General features: G+C 40.3%; 1 protein-coding gene across 2 annotated transcripts in view; it reads left to right on the top strand.

Annotated features, from left to right (window-relative positions):
- The first annotated feature begins 509 nt into the window (after positions 1–509).
- The window catches only part of TGFBR3 (transforming growth factor beta receptor 3), a 115451-nt gene continuing 100578 nt past the window's right edge, over positions 510–15382 (top strand). The window contains exons 1-2 of one of the 2 annotated variants that reach the window (XM_088060404.1): positions 510–678; positions 13921–14096. In XM_088060404.1, coding sequence (XP_087916530.1) covers positions 14036–14096 — 61 coding nt within the window. In that variant the 5' untranslated portion in view covers positions 510–678; positions 13921–14035. The remainder of the gene's footprint in view (positions 679–13920; positions 14097–15382) is intronic. The other variant, XM_005520983.3, reaches the window with a different exon arrangement.

Below are 15382 nucleotides of genomic sequence, written 5' to 3' on the forward strand. Positions count from 1 at the left end.
CCGATGGCAGCTGGGCCCGCCCGGGGGGCTACAGAGACGTACCTCGGTGCTCAGGGCACGGCACCGTCACACCGCCGCTCACACTGGGCCCGCTACCGAGCGCAGCCCAGGCTCCGTTACGAACGCGGTGCCCGGCGGCCTCACGCGGTTTCGAGGCCGGTAACTTAAAGGCCGTTGCCGGCCCCAGCTGCCGTGAGCGGGGTCTGTGCCACCCGCCCCGGCTGCGCGGAGGTTTTCGAGCTGCTGGCTGCCAGCACAGGCGGGCCGCGTGCGACCCCGGGACCCCCTCACGGATCCCGGCGGGGCGGGCGGGCTTCAGGTGCGGGACGGGACGGGGGCCGCGACGCGCGCTCGCTGCACGCGGGCGCGAGGGGCGGTAGCAGCGGGCGCGGCCGTCACGGCGCTGTCTCCGCCCCGCGCCCAATGGCGGCCCCGCCCCGCCCCGTGCGCCACGGGGTTACTGCCGGGCCGGGGGCCGGGCGGCCGCACACGCGCCTCCTCCGCCTCCGCCTCCGCGCCGCCTCCTCCGCGCACCGCGGGCCGGGCAGCAGTGGCCGGCGCTGGGCGGCCTTGGTGAGGGCTGTGTTCCCGTCCCGTCCCGGCCGGCGGTGCCCATGGCGTAGCCGCGCTGCTGCGCGCCTGCCCTGCGGGACGCGGCGTGGACAGACCTGCCGCCAGGTGGGTGCGGCGGCCGTGACTCCGGCCCCGACAGCGGCGTTTCGGACGCCCCGCAGGGATGTGGCGGGCTCGGGGCGTGCGCCCCTCGAGGTGTCACCGTGCGTGGGCTGAGCGGGAGGGTCCCGGGGGGCTCCGGCGGGCGCGGGAGCTGCCGGGGGCGGTCAGCGTCCCCACGCGTGCCGTGAGGAGCGCCGGGAGCGGCTCCCCCCTCGGGACCGTGCGAGCCCCGGGCTCCCTGTGGGAGTTGAGAGGAGAACCGAGAGGGGGACATCTGGGGAGGGGGAGCTACAGGTGTCCCAGCGACAGTCACTGTGTCCTGCTGGCGGGTACGTGCTGGGCGAGTTACGGGCACCGAAAGAAATCCTTTGCAGAGGCTCGCTCTGCTGTGCGTGTCTTCGTACCCTGCATGAGGCCAGGTGAGAACTCGGCAACGTACGAGTAGAGTGCGAGTTTAGTGCAAGTGAGAAAAATAGAAAGGCCTGTATAATGTCCCTTCGGTGCTATTTCTCTGAGGAGTTGTTGACATGTGGGAGTTACTGCTGCATATTTTGTAGGGGATGCACTGGAGTCAAGTCACTGCAGGCTTCTGAGTACGGCTCTCTTAGTAATAACAAGAATCTGGCTACAATGTTAGATGTAAATTAACTTTTTAAAGATGAGCTTTCCCCAATTTCAAGTGCACTTGTAATTCCAAAGTCATTGTCATTTATGTCAAACAGCACAAGATGTGATACTTGTCCCTTTCAACAAAAAGGACTTCTTCAGGCATAGTGTGCATGTGCAGCTATGCCTTTTCCACTTGCTGTGGATGTTAATCTTACACATGTAAATCTGCTTATCTCAGTTCTATTAAGCTGTAGCTGTTAAAATTGATTTGCTATCATTTATTACTTCTCAAATATATGATCATCATCACAGTTCATTTTTTACAGAATATTTCTGATAGAGTTTGTAAGTTATTAGAGGGACACTTAGATGTACAAGTGGCATGATTCTAAGAAAAAGTTTTTCTGGTTGTGTCTGTATTTATACTGATCTAAGTTTATCTACTTTTTGTTTGGTGAGGGCAAACAGGCTGATCTTAGACCCCCAGTGGATAGAAAATCCAAAGTGAGAGAGCTGCTTGCTCGCTAACTGTGGCATCAGTTAGGTTTGTCTCATGGAGACCTGGAGGACTGATACTATTGTAGTCTTACATGGAAGATTTCACATGTGTAAATGAAATGTCTTCCCAAGACAAAATCTATTTGTTTGTTGCTACTTACGAAGATTACTTTATTTCCCTTACAGTCCATGTTTTTTTCTGTGAATGCCTGGCGCAGCATGAATTGGTAGCTGGGTTTTAATTAGCACTGCACAGGTGTCCTGTCAAAGTATTCCCATCAAGAGTGTTAGTAAAATGTTAATGGAAGATGCTTATTCATTTGAAGAGCTCCAGTTTAACCCATGAAAGCTTACAGGGCTTGAGTTGCAGCTGAGGAGGAGCTGCTCTTCGAATGCAGACCTGGGCTACTGCTGCAGCTGGTGCTGGACTAGGGGAGGAAGGGAGGGACGTGTGTTGGAGGGGGGGGCAGGTCATTGGCTTCCTTCAGTGAAGAGTCCTTTACTCTGAAACTTGCTTCCCCCAATTGTTTGCTGCAGTCCAACCTTTTCAAGTTTAAAGTGACACTTCAGATTTTTCTCTCCTGACATGCTTTGTGTTCCTGGGGAAATCTTGTTTCGTTGTTGGTTTAGATGCATGTTTTGTGTGCCCAAAGCTTCATCTAGGGATATACATACACCAAGGATGTGAATTCTTTTAGAAGGTAACTTTTAGTTGTTGCTCCTGGCATGCAAGAGGTATTTTCATACCCCAGCATCTTGATGCTTACCACAGGAACAGTGTTTGGAAGTCAGTTGCTAAACCAGCAGGGGGAACACAAAACTTTCTGTCTACAAAGTCTCTTCTCCTACCACAGTTGTAATTTATTAAAACTTTGGGCCTATACTTTTGATAGTCTTTCTTTAGAAGGTGAAGGTTAATTTACTTTGAACACCCATATACAATGAAATAAACACGTTATTTTCAAATACTTGTTTATAAAATTCCTCTAGCAGGCATATTTCCCATTCTTCTGAATGCAATTTTTGTCCTGTTAGCCATTACTGACTTGCAAAAACGTTAGAGGTTTATTTGAGTGAAATTTCCCTTTGAAGATGTTTGAAGTGAATTAAACCCAACAAATGATATTTTGAATAATCCTGCAAAGTTTCAGATAATGAACTAGACAAAATATTTTCACAGTGGAGCTCTCACTATATCACATTTATGATTGCATATAGACATCTTGAAAGCTCAAGTTGACTTGCAAACCAGTTATATTCTCACAAGAAACTATTTCTAGTATTTAGGATTTCCATAAGAGAAAATATTTTTAGATATTCTCTTAGGTTTTAAGAAGTCATTACTTATTATAATACAGCTTATTACTATAGAGGTCAACTGATAGTCGCAGCACAGAGCAATAATGGTTTTCCTTTTTGATTCATATTGACATAATTATTAAGTCTTTTGTACCAATACTGAATGTAAAGGCTGTTGCCAAAGAAGGTTATGTGGATGGCCTGCACCAATCCATATTGTTTCTGGTCTGTGAAGTCTGGTGCAGCCAGATGGCAAGTACTGAAGGTATGGATGTACAAACAGATGTCTGAATGCAAAGTGAAGAATGGGAATTTGCATCATGTAGCTATTCCCCAGTAAGAGCTGGGGAATGGGCTATTACCTGCAGTAAATTCAAGAATCTTGCTGTTTCTACTTGGGGTTAAGCCACCTTTCACTGATGGTAGGATAAAAACTTGCCAAGGAGCATTTGCCACCAAGTAGCCAATTTGCTGCTTGTGGGTGATAACAATCGTATATTCCACCAGCATTAGGTGTTAGAGCAAGTACAGGCACAGTGGAGTTCAACTGAGATTAACAGTCCCAGGTCAGGTTTAAAGCAAGACATGTAAGCTCTGCATCTGGAATGGCACTAACTGCACAGTGAGGCATAAAATATATATATAAACGTATATGAAGTATATGCATATTTCAATGGCCATGCAATGTTCTCTAAGAGCATTACATGATGTTGCCTGCTACTGAAGGTACAAAAGGTGTATGTTAAAATCCATTGCCAATCTTCATCTTCTGCTGTTTTCATGGAATCCCAAAACTTTCTCTCCAGATGGTTCCCTGAGATGAAGCGTGTAATTTGTAAAGCCAAACTGAAGTTTCTGCTTTAATGTGATTTGTAAATAGCAGTAAATCTTTGCCTAATTTGTCTTAAAATTCTTTTGTTTGATATCTCCAATAATATTGTATTAACATTTAAGATGTGAATTACCAAGTCTTGGGCTATTTATGTGAATCTCAGAAAATACTCTCTGGGATGTAGATTGAAAATACCTTTGCAATTGTGTCACTTTTGATCTAGTTTCACAAAATATTTGTGTATTAAAAATAGGCATTACTTCTATAGCAGTAATTTTTGTGGTGATTAACAGTGGTATGCTAGTTTCTAGCTGCTTCATGAATACCAGCATGTTTTGTCATAAAAATGTACTAGCAAAAACTAGTGCAATCAGAATTGCTTTATCCATCGCTGTGGATTCGCATTTTTATGTGCTGGCAGTCATCCAATAGAGCAGCATTTCTTGTGCTATTACAGCAACAATTAACTCTGTGGTAGCCAAAATGAAAGAGATTTACACATCTCTGGAAATGGTGGAAAGAGGGATTTTAAAGCTGCCACTTAATCTATATTCCATTTTTTTTTTTTATTTCAAGTATCACAAAATATTTTTAAAGAAGAACTTGCTTTATGGCCTTGATTACCATACAAGTAGTCGTATTTGTCAAGTTAGGCAGAGAATATATTGCATTTTAAGTGTATTTACTGTTGATTTGTACTGCTTATAAATAATTATGGCTTGGAAAGTATGCTAGTTTCTGATGTTTCTATAATAAAATTAATGGTGTTTTTGAGAAAAATGTGAAAATAAAAATTTCATCTTCATCCTGTGAATAGTACTTCAAAATGAGCTACATGTGCTTCTTAGTAAAAAATTTATTTGCATTATATTTAGTACTTCTCCGTAATATTCTGTCTAATTTCAGTACACTAGTTGGCCAAATTCAGATTTTTTTTCTTCTTTCCTGTTGTAAGATGTTGTAAGATTTTGAGAGTCAGCGGGAAAGGGCCTCTCTTTTAGATAATTTCAGTTGTGACCTTGCAAAAGACCTGTTCTGATTGCAGGAGAGCAGCTTATCTAGAGGTCTTGGGTCTGAAACAAGTTAATTATAAAGCTACTGTGTAGAGATGTTTTTTCTGCACAGAAGGCAATAGGGGCTGTGATATGTTAGGTGTTGTTAGTGATTCTAAAGAATAATGGCAATTCGCTTATTCTCTGATTCTCCTTTGTAAGCATAGGCATTTTCTTTTGGAAATTGGTGAGTTATATTGTGTGAGTCAGGGATAATAAAAAACCCCAAAGTATCCAGTCAGCTTATTGTGTAGTATAAATTTGCTGAATTCATGTATTTCTTTGCCAAGAAGCTGGAGGTGGATTGAAGACTGATTTGTCCTCTTGCCTTGTATTTGACAAGTTGTTAGACTCTAGCTGCATTTGACACTGTGTGATTAAGAACTATGGTAATATTTTTATCACATGTGATACATTGTTTTTGACAATGATTTGAATGAAACAAAATTCTCTTTAAGGAGCAGCTGTTGCGGTATTTGCAAAGATCAGCCTTTTCTTGTAATAAAGCTATTGCATTAATGAACCAAGTCGCTCCTCCAGTATGTACAGCTTGTGTTCTGTGATAGATTAGTTCCTCCCTATAGCAGTTAAAATCACCAGTGTTTCTAAGTACTTGTAGATCTGGTGATTTGGTTGACTCCAGTGATGAGGTGTAGCTATTTCCTTCTGGCAGAAAGATGCACAAATTATTTATATGACTACAGGAATTTGTTGTGGTCTTCCCTCTCCCCATACCTATGCTCAAAGATTTTTTTACAATTGTCATTTATACATTTAATGTAAAAGAATTAAAGGAAATTCTGAATGGAAAAGATTTTATGGGACTGTATTCTCATTCTGAGTGGAACATGCTAGTGATTCATATCTTGACTGAAACAAATCCCCAATAAAGTACTTATAAATAAAAATTTTTATGAAAAAATTTTGCTCCAACCTGGATGTGTTTTTCTGCTCAACAAATGGAATGACACTATTTATTTGACAGACAGGGAAAGGGTAGATACCCCTACACAAAGGGAAACTCCTTTTGACTCATTCTTTTCACTGTGTATCACATCAAGGACTTCCCTATTTGTGTGGGAGAAGTTTCCTATCTGTACGATGTGCAGCTGAAAATTTAGTGGGTAACAGTTAATTTTTGGTAAATGTGTTTATCTTGCATTCTTGTTTAGCAACCTGAAGAAATAATCTATTAATCTACCTGCCTATTAGAGTTTGCCTTACTCTAGAGACCAAAAGACACACTTCTTTTGTTGTTCTGTTTTGTTCGACTTTTTTTCCAAAATGTGGGTTTGATAATGCATACAGTTAACTTTAAAATACCTAGTAGTTAATATTTCAACCTGTTAATTTACTTCTTGTAGTATCTAATGGTCCATGGCAGCAAGAGCGGGCTGGTTTGTATCACCTCATCCAATTCACCAGTAATGGGAAGTGCTGTTTTTCAATCCTGTTTACTTATTTACTGACTGTATTTTTTGTTTGTTTTACCCTTCCCAAAGAGGATTGCGTCCTTATACAGTGAATTTATGTTTAATGCTATAGTCTTGCTTTCTGTTTTACTCTTTGTGGATTTCTCACAATTAACCCAGACAGTTACAGGTATTTACAGGTTATGGTTTCAAAACTACTTTTCTAAATGTGTGGAGGTCATTTCAAGATTTTAAATCCACCAGGGACAGATTCAGGTTTTTTTCCTAGTAAGAAGGTTCTAGGTAGAATATTTCTAGATACAGTCCTAAGGTTTTGCAGTTCAGTCTTTAAAACAATAACAGCACTAAGCATTCATTAACAGCAATTTGCTGAAATCTTTTACCCTGAGTGGAAGAAGCCTTTCTGAATTGTTGGGAACTTTCCATCCTGCTGTGGCTTCAGTTCCGCAGGGATGCCTTCCTTAGGGTTATATCTGTCTTGATAGGTACATTAGAGCTGTTATCTGTTTAGTTTAGGTGTGTAATTAGAAACTCAGCCAAGTAAAACGTAAGATAAATTAAATTTGTGTTAAGTTGTTGGCTGCTACTGTGTTTGTGAAGAGTAAGATAGTCCAGTGCCAGGAAACCTATTCTGTTTCCAATTAGAAACAATAAAAAGTTAGTAATTAGTCCAAAGAAATTTAACTTTGAGAAGGAAAGGTTGTAGAGATGTGGTTTTTTATGCAAGTTATGATGATCTTGCTCAGTGTGAAGATTCACATTTCTTTTGTTTTTGTTGTAGAGTAAACTTTTCAGAAGCAGTGAGTCCCATTTAAAAAAGCATAAACTTGGTTCCTGTTAATTGAGGTGAGATGTTAATTGGGAACTTGAGTTGTATTCAAATGTACATTTGAGATTTCTTGCGTTGCCATGTTTTTATGTATGTATGTTTTTAGTAATCTCTGCTTTTATTCTTCCTTCTGCTTCCTTAATGTGTATCAGAAAGGCAGCATATAATTGTGCTGCTGGTATTCCCTGGTAAGATCAGCAGGATTTCTTGTTAATCTTCTACCTAGAAGTTTGAAACAGAATGCCTAAAGTAGTGTTTTTCTAGGCAGGTGTTAAGGGGGTGCTGCTGTGGCCAAGGTGAGGTCCTTTTATGACTTTTTTTGCCTGTGAGATAATAGAGTAGCTGTGAGTTGCACAGAAAATACGTGGCTGAAGTTGGTAGATTGCAGATTACTTGTGCCATTACATTATGAGAGCTGTACAGTATCCCAGCCTCGTTTTCTCCACTTCCTTTAGAGATGTCCTGATGTAGGAAGTTCCTGAGGGCTCTATGATAAAGTAAAAAAAATTCTGAATTGGTACTCAAATTATGTGTAGGATGTTGGTCTTATTAAACTCTATCTGCAGTGCTATCTGTGCTTCCTCCTGTAGAGGTTCAGTAACCTCTAGGAATTTCTGCAGTTGTCAAAAAGCAATCTGTTCCAGTCTACTCCTTGTGGAAGTCTTGTGTACTCCTTCCACTAAAAGATGCCTGAATGCACTTCCTTCCCTTCCACCTATTGAAACCCTCCTGCATCCTGATCCTGTAAGAGCCTATTCTCATGTTTACACTTGGTAAGCAAAACCTTGCCTTCACTCTAGGAAGATTTAGCTGCATACCTCCCTGCATTTGGGGGAAGGGAAGTCCTGGGAATATATAACAGAATGGTTTTTGTCCTGTTTCTGTAAACTGTCTCTTACTTTTGTGCTATATTTATGCAATGATTTTTCAGCTGAAACTTCCAGGGTCTCATGTTGTCTAAAGTCAGAGCAATAAAATCAAATGATTAAAAAAAAAAAAAGTTGTGAAGCTGAAGGGGATATTGATTATGAAATGATACTGGGAATAGACACCCCCATCCAAACTGGAGCTTCATTCCAGCTGTGGGTGAAATATGTACCAGGTAGAAAAATTCCCCTCCAGTATACTATTACTACATAGGTGGAATGGTTTCACATTTTTTTGGACTTATTTGTGTATATTTTTGTTCCTGTATTTTGGCAGGCTACATTTTAATACATTAATAAGAAAATAAATAAACAAAATACTAAAACAAAAATCACATGGAATAGAGGGGCACAATTACTAAATGGCATAAAACATCTTCCTTTGGCACTCTTCCAGTTCCCATAGCCTTTAACTGTGACTTGTTGAAATGTCCCATTACAAGCACAGCAGCATGTGAACTGCAGGACATCAGTTACTTTTTCCCTGGGCTTTTCAATATGTCAGGATTTTTAATTTTATTGCAATTATTATTATATTATTATTGCATATATTCCCTGAAAACGAAGCCACTTTGTTGTTTCTAAACCAGAATCTGTCCCTTTATAGTTTATGAATAAGTTACTATTTCGAGTTCTGAATGGTGGGACTTTGTGTATATGCCTTGGACGTAGGCATTTAAAAATACGTACAAATTTTCGATTCCACATGAATGTTTGCTAATCCTATTAATTAGCTTTCCAACCCATATGTGTGCAAATCATGCAGAATTGACATGATAAATGTCAGCTAATAAAAAGAAATCTTCAAAAATGCATTTTTAATAGGAGCAGGGTTATAAATAAACTCTTTTGCTATTCCTAAGTTTATAGAACTGCTCATTTAGTTAACTATTTGTGGTTTGTTTTTTTTTTCTTGAGATTGGGTATACTTGATTACAAATGATTGTCTTTTTTACTTACACATGGCATGCATGTATTCATTACATTTGCATAAGGAAGCAACTTGGACAAATGGAAGAAAAACCGGTTTAATAAGTGCAATGGTTGCCATGCGTAAAACAAGCAAACAAAAAGTGAAAAAGCTTTTGCTGTGAAGGCGGCCTTGGATGACCTAGAAACTTGGGTTCACGTTGCTATGGCAAAACAACACAAAGGGACAGATCCTGCTGGCTTCACTCAAGTATCCCCATTCACTTTGTTGGGACTTGTGATGTGACTTAAAGGAGGAGGATTTTTTGGCTTGCTTTGGTAGAGAAGTGTTTGTTAGCAGTGTTGTAGAGAGCTGTGCAACCCCTGGCACCACACGTGGAAAGAGGAGGGAATTATTGGAGTCCATGCTGATAAGGAGGAGAGGAAGTGGAAGTTATTCTTCAGGCAGTAAAGGAAAAGTTTAGACAAGAAGAAGGATAGAGTTAAGGCAGGGGAAGAACTTGTATGGGAAAGCTAGGTGCTGATTAATGAAATAGATGGTGGCTATTAGGGAAAGGGCTTAAAGGAACAGAAATAAAAGGGGTAAATAAAACAATAAGATCCCAATTCAGCAAGAAATGTGGCAAATTTCTGTGCTAGAGAAGCCTTTAATAGGAAACAGAAACACCCCAGAATCTGTGACTCTGCCCACCTGCAGGTTGGACTGGACAGAGAAGCTTTGAAGAAGTAGGCAAAAATAAATTTAACAAGAGAAGAAAAGTGTGTAAAAGTTGAATCTAAGGAGACTGCTGATTTCAAGAAGACTACTACATAATAGGTACCTGGCTAGAAGTACAGAATTGGACTGACTAGAAAGGTGCTCAAATGTCCTGAAGCCTGAGCCTAATCTCAGGGTGTACACTTGTTCATTTTCATTTGTCATCTTCAAGCACTTTAGAGCAGAGTCCCATCTCCTTTCTGGAGAGCATTAGGCTGGTGTGGAGGTGGATACATTTCTGCTAGTGTCAGAACAGGGCAGAATGTAATGTTTTAGTGACAAGCCATCCATAGATCACAGAGCTTTATGGTCTGAGAGTGCCTGTCAGTAAGCACTGGAAAATCTGTAGGGAAAGATGTTTTTTAAGAGTAAACATCATGCTTCTAACCTGTGAATTCTTCCACCTTGTTGTAGTACTAAAGGTGACTTTTTAGTTCAAAGGCTATCTTTAAAAAATCGAAAGACTGAAATTCTAAGGAAGATGACTAGTAGATTTTTACCAAGGAAACTGTTTCTGTTGGTGAACGGCAGAGAGAAAACAGTAGTGTACTCAAGTGATTTGTGTTTTGTCTGCTGCTGGCTCTAACAAATGTAGATTGCTTTAAATACCATTGAATTAAGAAGCATTTGTTGTCCTCTAGCTTAGCATAGCAATGAGATCGGTCCTTCTAGTCAGCACTTTGGTATCTTTCAAAAGCACCATGCTTTTCACTGGGCTGTAGCTAAGCTTTATGCATCAAAATTCTCATGAGCAACAAAGGCTTCTAGTTGAAACCAAATTAAAACCTCATGCTTTCTCCTCTGCTTGTCCTTATGTACTTCAAAATGTGTTTCTTTCCCTTCCATTTCCCCAGTCTTTTTTCAAACCTAATAAGAGTTAGTAGTAGTCAGGTTCTTCCTCATGTTCCCAGCGGCACATATTCCTGATTGGATCTGTAAATATATATTTCTCAACAAAAGAAGGTATTTGTGCTTTTTAGACCCTCACTTTTACCAGGACCAGTGGCCTTTACAGCAGATTTTAGTGAAAATGACCCCACAGTCTCCATCTCCAGATGCCCTCTTTTGCTGGCCTTCCTTGCAGTTTGTTGTAGTACAGAGCATTGGCATGATAACATATTTAAAAAACCCAAAACTCTCATGTCTTCTCTTTCTCTTCCACATCAGGATTTTTTGGTTATACTTTTAATATGCCCTTTTGTGATCCCGTTTACAAAAATAGCCACCCAGATATACCCCAAAGGAAAAGATGATTCTCTTGGAAATTTCTTTTGAATGTCAAGTTGACTAGCAGTTATGTTTAATTCTTGGGTAAATAGTTTAGGTTCCTTTTCCCTATGCACAACTTTCTTCTCTTATTTCAAAGGAAATGTCTTCCTATTTTGTGGACTGGCTTTTCCTACTTTTCAGGTTTTACATTTTTTCTAGTGACAGCAGGTCTCACACTGAAGCGAAATCTGGCAGATTTTGCACCACAGCTTAATTTTCTCACTTTTTTGTCATTGTTGACTTGTTTGTTTGTTTGGTACTGTCAGATGGTCACTTAATAGCAGCTTTGTAGCTGATTCCTGTCACACGTGATCAGATTTTGCAAAATGTTGACAAATTGCCTGCTTAGTAGGTTAGTCTTATATGTCTATAGTCTTAGGTTTAGTCTTATATGGGTTATTAGTAGCATTTTTGTCTGTATTTTGACTTAAGTTGCAGCTGTGGAACTGACAGTTTGGGTATCATTCATCCTAAATTCATGAAACTCACTGTCAGTTTGTCACTTTTTCATATTGCTTGATATTTACCCTCCCTTTTAAGTTTGTGAGTGTATGTCTTCAAGCAAGTGAGCTTGCTCTTCAGAAAGCTCTTCCAAATTTTCATTTGTCTTCATTATTCACCCTTCATGGTAGAAGTTTAGGGCTGTTCAATCATACATATACTGGCAGCTCTGAGTTATACCTTGGAAATATTATTGGTCAGTGGATTGTGGTAGGAATCAAATCACTCCTACAGATCGAAATATGTGTTCTCTCTGTCTTTTAAATCACCTTTTTCAGAAAGAATTTCATCCAAGTTGATTTGAAACTTGACATTTTAACATATTTAGATTCTCAAGTCAGAATGGGATTATAAACGTCATTTCTTTCTCTCCAGTTCTTTCTTTGTACTCCCTGTTTCTACACAACTTTGTGCCTTATAAAACTGTCATGAAGAATGAGAGGTTTGTGCAGATGGGAGAGTGATCTAAGTCATATCTTGTGTTTTCTTATTTGATATATTAACATATGTGCTGTAGTTGCTCTTTTTCTGGTTTCTCTTGTGTTCATTGTTGTTGATGAAGTAGCTGTACATCAATAACTTGGATTTCAGAATGTTTCTTCATTGCCTGTTTGCACATATGACATCTTGCAGAACATAATGATGGTCTTCTATAGATAACACTGACTAGAAACCTCATTATTTGCTCTATTTGATCATTTTTCTTTATGGCAGCATTTAAAAATTGAACTAGCAACCAAATACTATCACCAGGTAGACTTAGATTTCTTTTCATCTAGTGAAAAAGCAGCAAATTGTATTTGTCTTGTCTTGCCATTTTGCCGAAAGTGTGTTTTACCTGGGACACTGAGCTTGAAAAGGAACTGCATGAAGCCTCACGTTGTGACAGTCAGCTCCTTGCTCTCCCCATAACGCTGCTGTCCTGCAGAAGGGTGTGTGTAGGTGTTCCCAGCAGCCTGCAGAACTGCTCTGGGGCACTGCCAAGACCACTGGGAGGTTCCAGGAGCTGGGTTCTGAGTGAAGGATCTGTAGGAGGCTGGAGTTCTGGCCTTGGGCTCCGACGGCCCTTTCAGGTGTGTAGATGCAGCACACAGGACAGTGCTGTCCCTGCCACATGACCTGTGCTGAAATGCTGCTGCTGAGGAGTTTCTTGAGTTTCCTCATAGCCCAGGGGTGCTGGTCTTGAAGTGCTGGTCTAGGTACAGGTTTTGTTGAGGATACTTTTGCTGGTGCACAGCATGGCACACACTGTGTAACAGAGTTTGGCCTTTCATCCTTGTACTTCATTCCATTTTAATGTTGGCAAAAACCTTTTAAATGGTGTTCATGTTGCCACGGTTTAGATTTTTTGATCCTGACTCAGCATTTTGCTGTCACTTAGTCCAGTGGTGGTGGTTTGTAATTTCTTGCATTGCCTTGTGGTGAGTGTTAGTGGTTGCCAAGGTGCCAGCTGTAATCTTCTGAAGGCACAATACCAGCATTCCAGTTCTTTACCTTCTTGGTCTGTAATATTTCTCTAGATATCTAGATGACTGAGAATAGAGTGAAAAAAAAAAAAAAGCTGGAAGAGGATATTATAGGATATTATAGATATGCTTAAGTGTTTCCCCTCCAAACTCTGCAGCATGCATTCTGGGGTCAGAGTTTTCAATGTTTGTAAGGCTTGCAGGTGTCAGCTATATTGTCATTTATTAGTATAGCATACTAGAGTTGTTGAACTCACCTGGTATATCATGTCTTGAAATCTCTTAAAATAAAGATTCTGACCAGTTTTTCGTTTATATTTGGTGTCAAGTGGCATTGAAAAGTTTTCAGAGTTTGTCATACTGAGAAATGATGAGTTAAATTTATTGAGTTACCCATCAACTAGCTAGAGCATATGTGAAACATTTCTCCATGCTATAATAAAGGTAGCAACAGATAACTGTGCAAACAAATGTTTATATGCCCCAGAGAAAGGTTGATTACTTAAAATAAACATGTCTGAGGGTGTGAGTACCATTGGCAGGCTTCAGTGGGACTTTGGTATTAGCTGACAGAAAGGACTCTGGGGCCTCACTTCCAAGCAGATCCTAACTTGCACAATGTGTAATATAAGGGAGAAACATCTACAAAGAAGTACCAAAATACAGGGGGAAGAGTACTAGGTTATTGGTGCCTAGGGTATCTGGCAATATAAAATGCACTCCCCTACTAGTCCTTTAAGAAAGAGTTCTGTTTCTCTTCTTACAAGAGAGAGAATTTTAAATATCTAATAACGTTTCTGTAAGTTTTATTTGTATTAATATTTATTTTTACTTCTTTCTGTAGGCAATTAAAAGTCCAGAAGATCTGATTTCAAAGCACACCACAAATTTCAAAGAAAGTAAATCCACATGAAGAGCCACAAAACAAGTTGATTTGAGAAGATACAGCATTTACAAAAATGTCGTCAAGTTGCGTTACTTCAGTGTTTGCTTTGATGGTTTTGTGCTTTGCAGCTGCAGGTTGGTGATATTATGCAAATCATGTATTCAGTGTAACTGGTTGTGCATATTTAGAATTGTTGATCAGAAATACTTTTTCATGCTGAAAAAAGTAGGTCAGCTAAAGTTCATGTTTATGTCTAGGTTTTCTATAAAACTATTGTGATCATAATTGCATCATATATGATGTGAGAAACAGTGCTGTTCCTATAAGAATGTTTTCTTGCATCTATATTCACTCTTAAAATATTTTAAGAACTGCAGTAGTAATGTAAATTATTTAGGTTATCTACATATTTATTTATAAAAATTGCATGGTGAACATGGGTTATAATAGGGAAGGTTGATACGGAAGGCTTTGGGAGTGGAAGCAGGGTAGCTCTGCCAGCATGATGAACTATTGGCTCTTCCAAGAGGCTGGATTTATTTCCCCAGGTGCAGGGTTGGGCTGGTGAAGCTGAGACTGTCAAGTCTCTCTACAGAGCTGGGCTGAAAGGATGTACCAGCTCAGCTCCGTGCTGCCTCCAAGACCTATAATCTGGAAATAAGCCCCAATTATTTGACTTTATTAAAAATATGTTTGACAAAATCCCAGAAAGGTTCATAATCAGTCACTGAGTCTGTCCATCCTTCCTGCCTTATTGGGATAAACCTCACCTTGGTTATTCCTGACAGTTGTCTGACCTGATTTATAGTCAACCGTTAGTGATGATAGCAAAAATAACAGTTTAATAACAGTTTTAATAACAGCTGTCAATGTTAATGGAGACCTTGTAGGTCAGGAACATGCACTGCCATTTAAGGGGATTGTTCCTGTCCCACATTTTGGCCTAGCTGGGGATTTTTAAAACAGTATGTTGCAATAACTTGTGACAGAGAAAGGAAAGATCCGTGGAGTTCAAGTACCTAGTTTATTCTGTAGTTTCTTCAAGCACTGAAGTGATTCTACTCAGTGTGTTTGTTTGTCAAAGCTCTTTCTGTGGTTGCAAGGGGAAGCCTCTTATGTGTCCAGCCTGTGTACAGCGTGGGTCTTTGGAGAAGAGGCCAAGTGGATATACAGTCAGTCAAAATGAGACAGTGGGAAAAATGGACAGTGGACAGATGGCTTGCTTAAATCTGAGATGTCCTCACTGTGGAAAAGATGACCAGCTTTGGAAGAGACAGGACTGAGCAATTAAATGTGTTACAATTTGACTTCATTTCATCTTCAGTATGGAAAATTATGTTATTTCAAGCCCTCAGGCCTTGTGGGACTTTCTCTGGGTTTGACCTCCTTGAAGGCATCCATCCAACATGAGTAACTTTGA

Source organism: Pseudopodoces humilis, chromosome 10, assembly GCF_049639895.1.
Source record: "Pseudopodoces humilis isolate 2021_Gansu_Grassland_sample_001 chromosome 10, ASM4963989v1, whole genome shotgun sequence".
In the NCBI taxonomy this organism is placed as follows: Eukaryota; Metazoa; Chordata; class Aves; order Passeriformes; family Paridae; genus Pseudopodoces; species Pseudopodoces humilis.